Genomic DNA, 16780 nt, shown 5'->3' on the forward strand with positions numbered 1-16780 from the left:
AGGAATGTAATTATTTTTACACATCCATATACATATGTTACACACATAAGTTCTTTCGTTCGTTTCAGCCGAAAGACGTCTACTGCTGGCGCCGCTCGCATCCAGTCACCTCCCTTCAAGGTCACCCAAAGAGCGATGGAGCGTGCTATGCTCAGAGTTTCCCTGCGTGATCGAAATAGAAATCTCCTCATTTCTCCTCCGTAGGAGAACCAGAGTGACTGACATAGCCCGCAGAATCGCTAAAATCAAGTGGCAGTGGGCGGGGCACATAGCTCGTAGAGCTGATGGCCACTGGGGCAGGAAAGTTCTTGAGTGGTGACCACGAGCCGGAAGACGTAGAGTGAGCAGGCCTCCAACTAGGTGGACCGACGATACGTAAGTAAATTTTTTTATAAAATAAAATTTAGAATTTACGACAATCTCTACTAATATCCATGAAGAGTAATGTAAAGCAAAGCTGAAAAAAGAATTCAATTTAAAATTATTACCTTAAGAGAAGCCAATAGCGATGTTAATTAACGCTAACTTGAGATGTTCAAACAGACTGTAAGAAAACACATAATTTTATTTTAATATTTCACCTTGGAGGTTCAAAAAGAAACATTTATTTTCTCTTGCAAACGTTTTCATGCTGTTTACTTACCATTGATATATATTTTTTTAAGAAACCTTTTTACTTTTTATAATAAGATCTAACACCCGTATTCACAAACGATGCTTGCTTTAGTGAAGCAGCAAATCGAACGCACAGCGTTGAATAGAGCTCTGCGATTGGTTCGTGTGTGATCTTGTGCGTCCACGCGCACTGTGAGACCTCATAGTAATGTTTGTGAATACGGGCGTAAGTGTTGGCGGCAGTTCTGGCAAAACCGATGCTAATGATCTACATTATAAATTAGGACTCATGTATAACGACCGCCTAATTTTAACCGCAGAATATTAAAATACCTACTGGGTTTAACTTTGGTAACAGTTAACAAGATACTGAAGAATTTTCTCGATGTCATGTCATTCATGTCCTCTACAATATTCATCATTTTGTCAATTCATTAATGCTATGATTTGTTTATAACTAGTCACTAGTTGGCTTTTGCAACTATTGGTAGTCAAATAATTTAGAAATTAGTATCCGCATAGTTTTGCCCAAGCTTCGCAAACATTTATATTAGTAAATCTGCGGTAAGTTTTGAAAAAACTTTATGAAATTGGATTATAATACTTATACTAAGTGCGTCTCACTGAAGGATAATAGGAATAGAAAAATGATATACCAAGAAATATAAAAACAGGGATTTCCTTTATTTTACGTTTTATGTTGAAGTAACAGTACGTACACATAAAAGTTCGTCAAGCAAAACATCACTATTTCTCTTAGAAGTTCTAATATAAAACTATTTACAAGTATAAAATTCACTACATCCAACTCACGTTGCTGATAAAATCCGTTTATTTTCATTGTTTATCATTCCAATCACTAAAACTTTAGTCTAAACACTGATTTTAGATGAGAAAATGATGATTAGTCTTCAGATCATCGGATTGACCTGTAACAAACACAAATTTTGATAAGATTACAAGCAATAATGCATTCTTTTTTATTTGATAATGGAATTTGGTTTCATAATGCAAATAAATTAAATCGTGTCAAGTTTATTATATTACGCACAAATTATGTTCAATTAATGCTCGGAACGCATTTAATGGTCACATTTTACCTACTATAAATTAAAATAGATAAATATTGCCATAGTATAATTGTATTGTCATTCAAAGTTACCAATTTGAGTTTCAGTTATTATTCGGTTTTGTTATTTTCACTAAAAATGACTAATCCTATCTTTTTCAATCTTAACAGTATAGTCAGGAGCACTCCAACTAACTCGTGCATAGTCAGAATCTACAAGTTTGGCCTCAAATGAAACTCAACCAATCTACTGATAAACCTCACTAAAAATGTACTGAGAAAAAAAACTCACCAATTTGTGTACAGTAAACAGTTGAGCACAGTCAAGGCGACGACCCGCGGCGGGCTCCACCGGCGGCCTGCAAAACAAACGAACGTCAATGCCATTAAGCATGTCACGCAGAACGGCCCGCCGATGTGACGGGCCCACTCGACCGGACAATCATCCGCGCTTTACACAAACAAATATCGATGAAATCTTTCTCAGATATAAACTCTGATACTTCAAGCGTAAAAAGGGTAAAGTAAACAGAAAAATAGCGCTAAAATCAATCAACCTTGTTTGAATACTGAGGACCACTCATGAAAGGTTCGAATCGTTTGTTCAGTTTTCTTGAGACAAGTATGACAACGAGAGAGTTATTAATGCTACGAATTTCTTGCTACGACATACAGGGTGACTTTGAAATTGTTAGCATCCTTTCAATATAAGACTCTACTCATGATACCTCATGGGCAGCGTTCGGGAAGCTTCGCCATATACTCACGTCCGAAATACCGCAGTGTCTCAAGTCGAAAGTATTTGACCAATGCGTGTTGCCAGTGATGGTATACGGATCTGAGACGTGGTCGCTTACTATGGGCCTCATAAGAAGGCTCAAGGTCACCCAAAGGGCGATGGAGCGGGCTATGCTCGGAGTCTCCCTGCGTGATCGAATCAGAAATGAGGAGATCCGCAGGAGAACCAAAGTAACCGACATAGCTCGCAGAATTGCTAAAATCAAGTGGCAGTGGGCGGGGCACATAGCTCGTAGAGACGATGGCCGTTGGGGCAGGAAAGTTCTCGAGTGGCGACCACGGGCTGGAAGACGTAGCGTGGGCAGGCCTCCTACTAGGTGGACCGACGATCTGGTAAAGGTCGCGGGAAGAGCCTGGATGCGGGCAGCGCAGGACCGTTCATTGTGAAAACCTACATAGTGCATACCCCAAATATGAGACAAATCATGAGTAGTCTTATTTTAAAAGGATGCCAACGATTTCAAAGTCACCCTGTACACGTAGTACGTCGTAGCTTCGTAGCTCGTAGCACTGAGAATCGTGCTACAGCAATTTTATTGTTCATGTTAATGTTTTGATCTGTCACGAGCTGATTCGGAGTTGCAAGCGACGGCTTTGATGGACGCGTTAACGTGAATTTGCATGGGTCTCTGAGTGACACTTTTTTCTCTGTGTCGTTGGGTGTTACGCACTCATCGAAAGACATTTTATATCACAATCCACACTGATGATTTGCGTGAACATAAAATTGGCCAGTTTTATAAAAACTTGTTCAGAATGGCACATCAAGCTAAACAGTGTAGCATGTTGTTAGTTGTAAGAGCGAGTTTGCTATAAAAATGCCGTCTTTACTCGCCAACTTACAAATTACACCATAATTTAATTTTGTTGATTTCCCTCAATTCCTTAATAATGATTGTTCAATTACTAGTATTATTTCATCGACCCTTGATATTTTCCAAGTATTTCTTGCTACCACCTGCTAACTTCGTCCAATATGAGTTATTAACTTGTAGTTCCGCAAGCGTTAGCAGCCTCAGGCTCTGCCATATAGCGTGCAATTCGGAAGGATAGTGTGTCACGTGAAAATCGTTCTCGGTGATCTCGCCCGTGTTATATTTCCAGGAACCGTCGTCCTAGTTACACACACGAATAAATATGTTCCGTATTTTGGTCATTGGAATACACAGCGCATACGATTTTGTGTCGTTTGGAACTTATTTTGACGGCAAAACGCTTATTCTTATTTGATTCTCTGAAATCCTTTTACATGTGAGCTAACACAATTTGCAAAGTTTACGGAGTAATACAAAATGTTTTCAGGAAATTATACTTTGTTCCTTTTCTTCCACGTGATATGCGCAAGCTTAATAGACATTCGATGGAACCAGTGATGTATTTATTTATTTATTTATTAGGTATATACTACAGTTGACAATCAAGTTTTGTTAGTAGATAGTAGTAGTATTTACTGTGATATAAGATTATGTTCACGCATACGTGTTATTTTTAGCCCAAAGAGTACGTCACGCGTCGCGTACCTAAGCTACAGGTAGATTCGACCAAAAAAGAGTAAATATTAATCTCAGAATAAATCGTCAATTATTAGACATTTTGACATATTTCCCATTCTGAAACTGTCAATGTGCCAGTTATACCAGGAGTTATTTTCGGATAAAAGTTTGGTCGAATCGGGCCTTAGAAGTTTAATCCTGCTAATAGTTTTTCGCAATTAAAAGTAAGTATATAAAATAATATGTATTTATATCAATATATCAAATGAAAAAGATACTATTAGATTGTTGAGACAACTGTATTGAGATAATTGAACTGAAGTTCAATATCAATTTTCGTAAAGTAAAGCATTAAAGACGAAAAGTCGATTACATGATTGCCTCTTAAGGTTTTAGATTGCTCTATATTCCTAGATTGGAGAACTATAAAGCCAATCTATACCAAGATGCCATTTTTGCTTGTGTCCTGTTGATATTTTAATTGTTATTTTATTTTGTAAGGATATACTTGCACGAAACAATTTTTTTAATCACACGATTAGCTCTTCTCACAGTTGGTAGCGACCTGCATCCAGCGCCTTCCTGCTACTTTTATCAGGTCGTCGGTCCACTTTGTGGGTGGACGTCTCACGCTACCAACCGTGCGATGTCGAAATCATTGGGGGAGGCTAATGTTTAGCAGTGGACGTCCTGTGGCTGAAATGATGATGATGATGATGATGATGATGATGATTAGCTCTTACCTGTGTTAGAGTCCCGGGAGCCCATAACGGGCGCGATCTGCGGCCGCTCCTCATCCAAGAGGAGAACTCCGCTGGCAGACCACACGGAGAGTACCCGCGCCACGCACGTCACGTTCAGGCGTCCCTGCATTGCAAAAATATCTTTAAAGTCAAAGAGGATAGAGTCTAAATCGCAAAGTAAGACATCACGCAACATGAGTCACGTTCAAATGTACCTGCATCGTAAAAGTATCTTTAAAATCAAACAGGTAGGTAGGGTCAGAATTACAAACGCGTCACACACGTCACGTTGATACGTCCCTGTATTTAGGAACATCTAGGCACTCTAGAAGTGTCTCGAGTAGGTAATCGTTAATTCGATGAGTTATCAGCTGTGTTAAACAATAGATTAAGTAGCAACTAAAGAATAAGCTAACTATTAATTATTACAAGTATTTTCTGATTGTCAATATCAAAATGTTGCGATTTTGAGATAAAAATAAAATAAAAAATCAACCAAAATGGAAACTTACAACATGTAAGCATTTTAATCATTTTATGCTTATTGCATGGAAAAATAGCTATTCATCTAAAATTTAATAACTTTTTACAAGGTTTATGTAATAAGTGAACTCATAAAATTATACGCCATTCAAACAGTTACTGTGAATAACGCGAATAACGGAGCAAATCGACGTGAATTTCATTTCATTCACTGTCAAATACAGGTTTCGATTCCGCTTCGTTTCGGATCGACACACAAACAAATTCTAAAAAGCGTTATTACTTACTTTACGGAAATGTACGGACTTGACTCTCATAACAAGCTGGCTGAACGAGGATGATTTATTAGATTTCTCTTCTTCAGTGCTAATGTTCAATTTATTTGCTATTTGCCCGGGCGCGGGCGTGAGGCGGGTTGGTTCCTTGTTTTTCCGATCGGTATAAACGTCGGCCGAGGGCAGTATGCTGGCGATATTGCCGGGAATGTCTATTACGTTGTCGGTCGTCTCGTCGAACCCTGAGATTGCGTCCCATGGACTGAATATAATTCTATTCGCGTCTTCGAGTGACGCGTCCGCCGTTACAGGCTTCCTCGCGTACGGGAGCTCTTGCACCGGGATGTCGAGTCCTTTCACCTGTGGACGGTTGACGGGTTAACATCTTGTCACAAATTTTATTGGATTCCAATAAACAAAAGACGTGATCGGCACATTTAATACAGCGCTTTCGAGTCTAGTGGCAATATAAAGTGCTGCAAAGTTTTAAGTATCTATTTCAGGCGTCAAATATCTTTTGAGATTAATAAACTCACATTTAACGATGACATTCCCAAAGTCATAAGATACATTCTTAATTAAAGTAATTGTTGTACAATTTCTAAATATCACGTTAACACGTATTCAATTACATCTCTACTTAATAAACGCTTCAATGTTTCTCGAACAAAAGAATGCAAAACTAAAAACACAAGTAGGCTTTGCCATATTAAATTCATGCAGGATGAGGTCCCGGGGTTGGCTAATTATTTATAATTGGTGCGAAGCCCTCAGGGTATGAAGCTTGCTCGCTCACATTAATTAAATATACTTTTAGCAGTAATCCGTTTATTGACAAGTGTTTTATAAACAACTGTCTATTTCACAAGTTCGCAACCCACTTTCTAGGTACTAGAAATCCAATATTCTTGGTAAATCAGATCAGTACAAAAGTTTTGAAAGTCTACCACAACTAAGTTACCTTAATTTCGTAGACAGACATTATAGAACATGTTTCGAAGACCTCCTGAATAGGGTAATTGTACGAGCAGACGCGCGACGAATTTTTGATATTAAATATCATGGTTTGTATTCAGAAACTATAACTCAAACCTAGATTCAAACTCAAGAATTCAAGCAATCAGAGTTTTGAAACTAGGGTTTTGAAGTTGGAGCCGAGTTTGAAGGTAAATTTTGCTTAAACAATAAATCGGTACTGGAATTGAAAGCTTGTGAAAAGAAAATATTTTTGTTAATATTTTTCCTTGTTGTTAAATTACTTAAGCCTTTAAGATTTAAATTCCTTACACGTGACGGCCGTTCCTAAGGGATGTTATCGATCTCCGTAGCCGATTCAAGTTTCTGATAGTTTCGGATAAAGCTTAATGATTTTTAATATTTGATACTTGTCTGACATTCCCTGGCATAATCTGATATCCCCGCCTGTTTTACCATTATTATAGGTGCCGTCATCTATACTTATAATAAATCTGTAGAGAGGTCAATTCTGTACATGAAATATATTTTCAAAATAACTATCAGGGGGTGATTAGTGATCGATACTGATGCCAAAAATGCAATCAGTAAAATTTTTGTCTGTCTGTCTGTCTGTCTGTCTGTCTGTCTTTCTGTCTGTATGTTCCTTATAGAAACAAAAACTACTCGACGGATTTTAACGAAACTTGGTACAATTATTCTTCATACTCCTGGGCAGGTTATAGGATACTTAGGAATTCCCACGGGAACGGGAATTAGCGGGAAAATTATTTTGTATGAAAAATCTAAACCGCTTGAGTTAGACGCTTGAACTTTGGCATACCTTAGTAAACTTAAAGCTTAGTTACAACAGGATATTGCAAAATTCCCGCGGGAACGGGAGTTAACGGGAAAAAACATTTGTATGAACAAATCTAAACCGCGTAAGATAGATGAAGGGGGTAAAACGGGATCCACGCGTACGAAGTCGCGGGCGGCCGCTAGTAGTACATAAAGTGGCTATTATGGATCGCGCAGCATCTTGTAACTTGAATTTTACATTTTTAAAATTCTAATAGGTTTCCGTAACCGAAATTATCCGAAACTTTCGGATTATCCGAAATTATTTCATATCCGTAACCGAAACCGGTATAATATTATTCTAATCAAATCAAATCAAAATTATCTTTATTTGTGTAGTAGACTAATTAAATTAGTACTTAAAAATCGACAAATGCTCTTAAGGAGCCTATACATGTCTCATTCTTTTTTTGCCCTACCATCGAATATCCGTAACCGTATCCATAACCGAAACTTCATATCCATAACATCCCTTCTTACCTCCTGCCCGTTGAGCAGCCAGGTGAGGTTGGCGGGGGGGTCCGCGGGGGGCGAGGTGCAGTTGGCGCGCAACATGTCGCCCGCCGAATACCAACTTTTCTGCGCTTGCACTTTCGGCATTGTATCCGGCAGTTCTGTGTACAAAAATATATGTTTTTTTAAATCGAGCTTAGAAAAAATTGCAAATAGATAAATTATTGTAGGTAGTTGATAAAAAATACAGTCAGCGTCAAATAAATTCGTGACTTCCAACTTTACACGTCTTTGGTTGAGTTAAAAACTTTTTGGCCACTTTGGGTTACAAAAACTATTTGACGCTAACTGTACCTTATAAAACACAATTTGAACAATACAGTAACACGATATTATCCTTTCTAATCTAACTAAACTCAACTTCAGGAACTCATTAATACGTTCATTTATAATTGAAAATAGGGCCTGAGTATCCCACTTGCACGTAACTGGCTTAATTTAATCGCTTTATTATTCAATCAAAGGAAGCCAGCACATGTTAAACTGGGGAAGTCCCATTAGTATTGCGCGTAGATTCAATAATAGCAATCCACTAGCACTGCAGTTAAGCTTTGCGTTGGAAAGTTAATCGTCTGTGTTATGGCAGCGATGAGCGACCTGAACAAGTCAGCGCAGTTCAAATCACGAGGGAATAAGCAAAATACTGATCGCAATAAATAACTGAGCGGAGTGTGCAGGTTTCAGAGCGCGACGGGTGGCGCGGCAGCGCGCGCGACTCGGCGCGATGCATATTCATCTTTCATACGCGTTTCCATTTTGCCCCACAATTTTGTAGGAAGCGGTTAAAACGCCGAACAGACAAAATGGCCGCCCAAACTAAAACTCGGCGTGCTTTTGTTTGCTAGCAGCGCCCTCTATTACTGCGAAGCGGCGGAACTCGGCGCCGAGCAAAGTTTTAAGTGTTTACATTCCTGTTCTGTCGCTTTTTGCCAATTCTACTTAATGGGAACGCAGGGAGCTTTCCAGCACCTCATTTAATTTGGCCGTCGCGGGTGTATTTTTAGTGTTTATTTAATTCAAGATTTTGGCAAAGGCGCCCTCCTTTCTCAAACAAACAATTAAGAATGCTTTCTTTACCAACGATCCTGTAACTTATATTGTTATTTTATACAAGCCGCGCGGATAAGTAAACAAACGCGGAACCCTTGCAAGTGCGATGCAGAAAGTTTATTATTTCGTTTTAACTTCGGCAATTTGAATAAAGGTTCAAAGCCATCGCATACAAATAATAAATCTAATTCAAAAGATTTACATTGGCTGTTGAATATCCAAACAACGTGCACCTTTTATTACACTTTATAAGTACGAGGATACCCGACACATTCCTGAAACCGGTCCCCTAATCTCATGCAAACTACAAAATTAGTTCACGTTACACGTAATCTGTTTTGTAGCTATCTGACGGACGTTATTACATTATTGGCACCTGTAGGTACGGTTGCCTGTTTACCGCTACCTCGAGAAATACATCAAACGGGGATCTCTACAACCTAATTATTCAGAGCACTTACCTACCTATACAAATTACATTTCCCGTCACCTAGCGTTTATGACGTCACGGGCTGCCAACGGCGCACTTGGAGGCTGGCGCGACAATAATCGTAAATTAACAAAGATAAACCTTAATCAAACATCCCTTGTGTTCGATTCCGCATTTATTGCACAACAATAGTTCTGATTTACGATTTAGGACTGTAGGGGGCGCTGGGGGATTGTTCCTATTATTATTTGTAACTGCTGGGCCACCTTCGGACGACCTGTTAAATGTTTGAATTACGAATTAGATTTCAGCATTGTTTATTTTATTGTTAGGGAAATAAACAGCATTTTATAACGCACATAGAGTTACTAATTAAAGTTCACATTTGCCAAAAGAGATTAATTACTATGTGAAACAAAAGATTGATTAATATACTGAAACACCAAATACAACATTTTCCTTATTTATTTAAATAGTAGGTAGCATTTAATCAGAAATTTTCATTTCTTAGAATTGTTTACGTTTTGGTTCTTTATCCGATCATCGAACATTAAGAAAACAATTGTTTTTCAATATACCATTAATTAATTAAAAGCTCCTTTGTTTTTGCAATAACCTACTTTAGGAATTAAGAAATACTTTACCTACATGATGCTTACCTAAAAGTTGTTACTATAGCTACAACTAGTCCTTATTTAAATTTTTGAGCCCAGAAAAATACAAGTGGCAGCCAGATCTATTGACTATTGTTTATTGGTCTACCTATGTTCTATTTCTCCAAGGTCCATACTTTTTGATGAAATATACCGCCCATATACACAAACGATGCTTGCTTAGGTGAAGCAGCAAATCGAACACACAGCGTTGAATAGAGCTCTGTGATTGGTTCGTGTGTCACCCTGTGAATCCTCGGGCACTGTGAGACCTCATAGTAATGTTTGTGAATACGGGCGTTAAAGAATTCGCAAGATAATTAAATCTTTTATTTTAAAGATACAACTAACGCCGATCTTAAAAGCAGTACCTACGAGTAGTTCTTTGGTCCCCGCTTCATTCGTAACGGCGTTAGTGCTGGGACGTTATGCAATCGCACGACCTCAGATCATAGAAGGGAATCTATGATCTGAGCGCACGACCCACCGCAAACCGCGCGGTTGAGATTTGCGCGGTGAGCCGACCACCATCACTGAGACTCGTATTTACAAAATATAGAACTTAAAACTCGATTCAACCACCAACGAGACTCGTACACAAACTAAGTTCAAGACTCGATTCAAAACTCAAGAATGTCATTGGTAAGGATTGATGTAGATTTATACTTTAGTGTTATTATACCCGAGTAAGTATACCTTGAATTAAATCACTGCGCCTAATCCAGAAACTTTCTTTAAAATTTTGGTGAATGATAAAGCTATTTTTAAATAAACTGATCTATTAGTACAGGTCGTCACTCTATGGACCAGCGAGCTTGAATACATATAGATGACAGCGGCTTGATGGAAAAATCGGACCCGTTCGTGCATTTTAGCCTTCCTTACGACAGTCAGGGGACTACCATATGTAATGGTTGGCAACACTGCGGCGGCCTTGTATTATATGTAGGTCTGATATTTAAATAAAATGCTGCTTTTATTATTAACACTTGGGGTTTTATTCTTCGTAAGATATCACAACTTGTACAACCAACAATGTCTGCCTTTTGCTTCTTCTCAGTTAAGATTAAATATGGCCGCCGCAGTGTTGCCAACCATTACATCATATCCCTTTTCCAAAAAAAAAATTACAAAAAAAAAAAGATAATTACATATTATGCAACTACAAACTTAAACATTTAATACTTTAACATATATCAGACTTTTAACTATTTATGGAATATTATGTAACATTGTTTATGTTTTACAAACAAACTAAGACTTAAGTTTACTTACTTATATTGTCACTATGTACTTATACTTCTATAAACATAAAAGTTACTATCATTGTAGTAACTGAATAATTTCTGTAACTGCACACTCATACATAAAACAGTACCATCAGATTATTGAGAGCGAATATGATATGAGGTTCTAGTATAAATACATCCATTACAATCCTTGACTACATAAGATCTATAATTATTGTTACATATCACTATACCTTGTAACCATTGGTCACTTTTTGGATCTTTCTTAAACCATATCTTTTGGTTTAACTTAAAGCTAGGTTTTTCCTTTACATTTCTATTATAGTTTCTTATATTTCTATTGTTAGTCTTAGCCATCTCAGTCTCTACATTACCTAGGGCACTATTTAAGTTGTGAGCCTCGACAACATAACGTGTTGTTAGACGACATCTGATACTTTTAATGAAAAGTTTGACATTTTTGACTACAACCTCATTCAAAACTTTTTATCATTTGAGCACGTTTTGTACTATTAACATTGAATTGAAAATTATCTTTTCTACAAAAACATGGAATTGACTTGCGGAAATTTACGCACGAAGATTTATTATGACTTTCGACGTGGGTAATCAATACAAAACTGAAGCGGTCAGCTAAATTTCTCTTTTGGTGATAAAGATCTGTCCTTTACCATTGTAAAACGCTAGTTTAAGAAGTATAATATTGTATGTCATTGGCTCACCAGTGAACTTTGCGAAAGTCGTCCAAAATGACTAATAGTGGCGGAAAACATTGATGTTGTCAGAAAAATGGAAGAGAAACCTCGTCATGTGATATATCATAGGATTGAGATAATCCTAGGCATTAATTCCACTAGCAGTAATAAAATATTGTATGACCATATTATGGTTAATACGTTTTTTTCTCACTGGATGTCCCAAAAATTTTTAAACGCTCAATAGGACGCTTGAGTCGTTTAGTCCTTGAAAATGTTTGATAAATACGTTTAAAAAGCTTTAAAAGCCGTTTTTAAAATTGTGACAGTTGACGAATTAAGGATCTATGCATAATGATCCTGAAAATAAACAGCTATCGACTATGGAGGTGTTTTAAGATGAACCATTTCCAACAAAAGTCCCATGCGCTCGGAACACTTTGAAACTTACGGTCGCCTATTTTTCCGAAATATCCGATTATATGACAGAAACGTTACTAGAGAAATTAAGAATGGCTAATTCTTAATAGTAAACAGCTACTTTTTTTTCAAAAGTCTTCAGTTTAATAAGGGAAACTGACCAGCATAGTCGAATCGCCATTCGTGACGAAAAAGTGAGCTTTTACACGTCTCGTCAAACAACTGACTATTTGAACACTCAAAATATGAAATAAACAGGTCCAACGCTACAAAATTCTTGATCGGAATCTAGGCACTTCTTTTGGTACCCATATATTAAAATTAAATGCGTGAACAGCGATTTATGTAGCCAGAAGCAACTGCCGGTGCGGTCAAAAACCATGCTTTGGAGGTGCCTCAAGCTGAGTGGAAAAAATGCTATGAAAAGTGTTTCGGACACATTAAAAAGTACATAAATCATGAAAGACAATACCAATAAACGCAATCAATACCATTTTAATAATAAACTACTTTGTTTTCATAGTTAGGCTCACAACTTAAATAGTGTCCCACGTATCATTCAACTTTGGTATTAAGTACTTATAAGTGGATGGTAACTTTGTTCTTAAATTCCTGTTCATCATCAACTGTGAAGGTGTGAAGTGCGTGCCTGATACTGGTGATGATCTATATTGCAATAAGGAAATCCTAAAATCTGTTTTATCTTCATTACACTTTTTTAACATTTTTTTAGCTATCTGTACTCCACGCTCAGCCATACCATTTGATTGAGGATATCTTGGGCTAGAGTATATAAATTTAAAACCCCATTCACTAGCAAACTGTTTACACTGTAAGGAATCAAATGGAATGTGATCTGCTACAATTTCAGATGGTATGCCAAAGCAAGCAAATATATCTATCAATACATTAATTATAGTGTTTGCAGATTTATTATTAACACACACATTAAGACGAGTTCCACAGGCACTAATGGATCGCCTAGCTCAAAAACTAAAAAGTTTAGAAGAAAATCAGATTATTGAGAGAGTTGAACATCCAAAATCATTTGTAAGTAATCTTGTCATAATTGAGAAGAGTGATGGTAATTTGAGAATTTGTTTAGACCCTCAAGACTTAAATAAAGTTTTAATAAGAGAATTTCACCTCATTCCAACTTTGGATGAAATAGTAAACAAATTAAGTAATAAATCAATTTTTTCAGTACTAGATTTATCGGATGGGTTCTATAATATTAAACTAACAGAAAAATCAACAGACTTATGTTCATTTAGTACTCCCTTTGGCTGTTACAAATTTCTCAGATTACCATTTGGTTTGTCAGTAGCATCTGAAATTTTCCAAAAATACACTGAAAGAACCTTTGGTGACATACCTGGTGTTGTAATATACTGCGATGATTTGTTAATATGTGCTGAAAACGAAATTGAACATGATAAAATATTAAAATGTGTACTAGAAAGAGCAAAAGAAAGCAATGTTAAATTTAATAAAAGAAAATTTCAATATAAGCTGAGTGAAGTAAAGTATTTTGGTCACATTTTTTCTAAAGAGGGAATGAAAATTGATCCGGACAGAATTAAAGCCATTTTGAACATTAAAACTCCATTAAACAAAAAAGAACTGCAAGTATTTTTGGGAATGATTAATTACTTAAGAAACTTTGTTAATAAACTAGCTGACTTGACATGACAGCACCATTAAATACCCTCTTGAAAAAAGATGTGACATGGTTATGGACGGAATTGCATGAAAAATCTTTTAATAACATTAAAAAGTGTATCAGTACAGCACCAGTATTGCAAAATTTTAATTCTTTATTACCAATTACAATTCAATGTGATGCAAGTAAGGATGGATTGGGTTGATGTTTAATGCAGAATGGAAAACCTGTATGTTATGCTTCAAGAAGTCTCACTAGTGCAGAAAGAAATTTTTCCCAAATAGAAAAAGAGTTACTAAGTATTGTCTGGGCAACAAAGAAATTTCATTACTTTATTTATGGTAAAAAGTGCACTATACTTAATGATCACAAACCTTTAGAGAGCATATTAAAGAAAGGTATCCATGAAATTCCGTCAGCTAGATTGCAACGAATGAAACTAAAATTGTTAAAATATAATATTGAATTTAAATATCTAAAAGGTCGTTTAATGCATATAGCAGATCTATTGTCTCGTTCATATTTAGAGGAAACTGACGATGATCAGTCTTACATGTATGAGGTAATACACTGTATAGGTCTTGCAAACTATTTACAGTGCTCTGATGAACAAAAACAAGAATTGTTGATAGAAACATTTAAAGACGTAGAATTGTCAAAATTATTAGAATTCACCCAGAATGGCTGGCCAGATAAAAACATACCAGATAACTTAAAACATTACTATAAATTCAGAGACATTATAACAATTGATCAACAACTCTTGTTCATGAATGATAGATTATTAGTTCCAACTTCTCTTAGATTAAAACTCCTACATAAAATGCATGAAGGTCACCTAGGAATGACAAAAATGAAACAACTGGCTAGAACTTTATATTATTGGCCCAATATTGATTCACACATAGAAGCACTGGTTAGGAAATGTATTATCTGTCAAACTTACCAGAATAACAACACTAAAGAACCTTTACTATCACATGATGTACCTAAATTACCATTCTCAAAGATAGGCATTGACATTATGGACTTTAAAAGGAAGAGTTATTTGATAATCTATGACTACACTACAAAATGGCTAGATATAAAATTAATTAATAATAAATCTGCAAACACTATAATTAATGTATTGATAGATATATTTGCTTGCTTTGGCATACCATCTGAAATTGTAGCAGATCACATTCCATTTGATTCCTTACAGTGTAAACAGTTTGCTAGTGAATGGGGTTTTAAATTTACATACTCTAGCCCAAGATATCCTCAATCAAATGGTATGGCTGAGCGTGGAGTACAGATAGCTAAAAAAATGTTAAAAAAGTGTAATGAAGATAAAACAGATTTTAGGATTTCCTTATTACAATATAGATCATCACCAGTATCAGGCACGCACTTCACACCTTCACAGTTGATGATGAACAGGAATTTAAGAACAAAGTTACCATCCACTTATAAGTACTTAATACCAAAGTTGAATGATAATGTAGAGACTGAGATGGCTAAGACTAACAATAGAAATATAAGAAACTATAATAGAAATGTAAAGGAAAAACCTAGCTTTAAGTTAAACCAAAAGATATGGTTTAAGAAAGATCCAAAAAGTGACCAATGGTTACAAGGTATAGTGATATGTAACAATAATTATAGATCTTATGTAGTCAAGGATTGTAATGGATGTATTTATACTAGAACCTCATATCATATTCGCTCTCAATAATCTGATGGTACTGTTTTATCTATGAGTGTGCAGTTACAGAAATTATTCAGTTACTACAATGATAGTAACTTTTATGTTTATAGAAGTATAAGTACATAGTGACAATATAAGTAAGTAAACTTAAGTCTTAGTTTGTTTGTAAAACATAAACAATGTTACATAATATAAGTCTGATATATGTTAAAGTATATAAATGTTTAAGTTTGTAGTTGCATAATATGTAATTATCTTTTTTTTTGTAATTTTTTTTTTGAAAAGGGATATGATGTAATGGTTGGCAACACTGCGGCGGCCATATTTAATCTTAACTGAGAAGAAGCGAAAGGCAGACATTGTTGGTTGTACAAGTTGTGATATCTTACGAAGAATAAAACCCCAAGTGTTAATAATAAAAGCAGCATTTTATTTAAATATCAGACCTACATATAATACACCATAGGCTTAAATTATGATGATGAGATGAGTAAAGTCACAAACATCTTAGGAAAAGATTCAGACAATGGCACAAATATGCAAAGATTTTTACTTCGCATAGTTAATTAGGTTTGCGATAGTTTAACCAGCCGCAAGCCACAGCTTGAGGTTCACTGCGGCAGCTAACTCCTCTAAGCCAGCTCTAAGTAGCATCTAATCGATAACACAAACTATCATTGCTGCAACGAGATGCAAACTCGATTTACCCACGACACTTTCCTCCGATTAAATATTGAACATCCAGCTGCACAGATTCATCGGCTCCGGCATCTTATCGATTATAATGCAAATTCAATTTCGCCTCGATACTTTCCTCGGTGAATGGTGAATGTGGCAAAAAGATGCAGAAGGCTCTCTTGTGGCAAATAACACACGTGACAGAAATAAATGTAGGTGTTTTATAAACTCGCTTTAACCCATCAAGTCCCAGTAAACAAGAAACAATAGGAGTCAATTTTAGACCGGTGCGGTGTCATTGACTAAAATGTGAATTAATACTGCTTTTGTAAACAACTTCATTATGCATTTATACACGTTCATGTTAAATAATACGAAATTCATGGAATATAGTTCGCCAGATCGGAATCTGAAAATTTAAATTATCTAAGGAAGCAGGTAAAGAGT

The 16780-nt window shown here is 36.2% G+C and overlaps 1 protein-coding gene across 1 annotated transcript in view; it reads right to left on the reverse strand.

Moving 5' to 3' along the window:
• Nucleotides 1-1278: 1278 nt before the first annotated feature.
• Nucleotides 1279-16780, reverse strand: part of LOC135071104 (uncharacterized) — a 53639-nt gene continuing 38137 nt past the window's right edge. The window contains exons 5-9 of the mRNA XM_063964867.1: nt 7772-7905; nt 5489-5836; nt 4719-4842; nt 1977-2043; nt 1279-1544 (exon numbers count right to left, since the gene is read on the reverse strand). Of these exons, the coding sequence (XP_063820937.1) occupies nt 1532-1544; nt 1977-2043; nt 4719-4842; nt 5489-5836; nt 7772-7905 (686 nt within the window). The 3' untranslated portion in view covers nt 1279-1531. The remainder of the gene's footprint in view (nt 1545-1976; nt 2044-4718; nt 4843-5488; nt 5837-7771; nt 7906-16780) is intronic.

Source organism: Ostrinia nubilalis, chromosome 4, assembly GCF_963855985.1.
Source record: "Ostrinia nubilalis chromosome 4, ilOstNubi1.1, whole genome shotgun sequence".
Taxonomy (NCBI): Eukaryota; Metazoa; Arthropoda; class Insecta; order Lepidoptera; family Crambidae; genus Ostrinia; species Ostrinia nubilalis.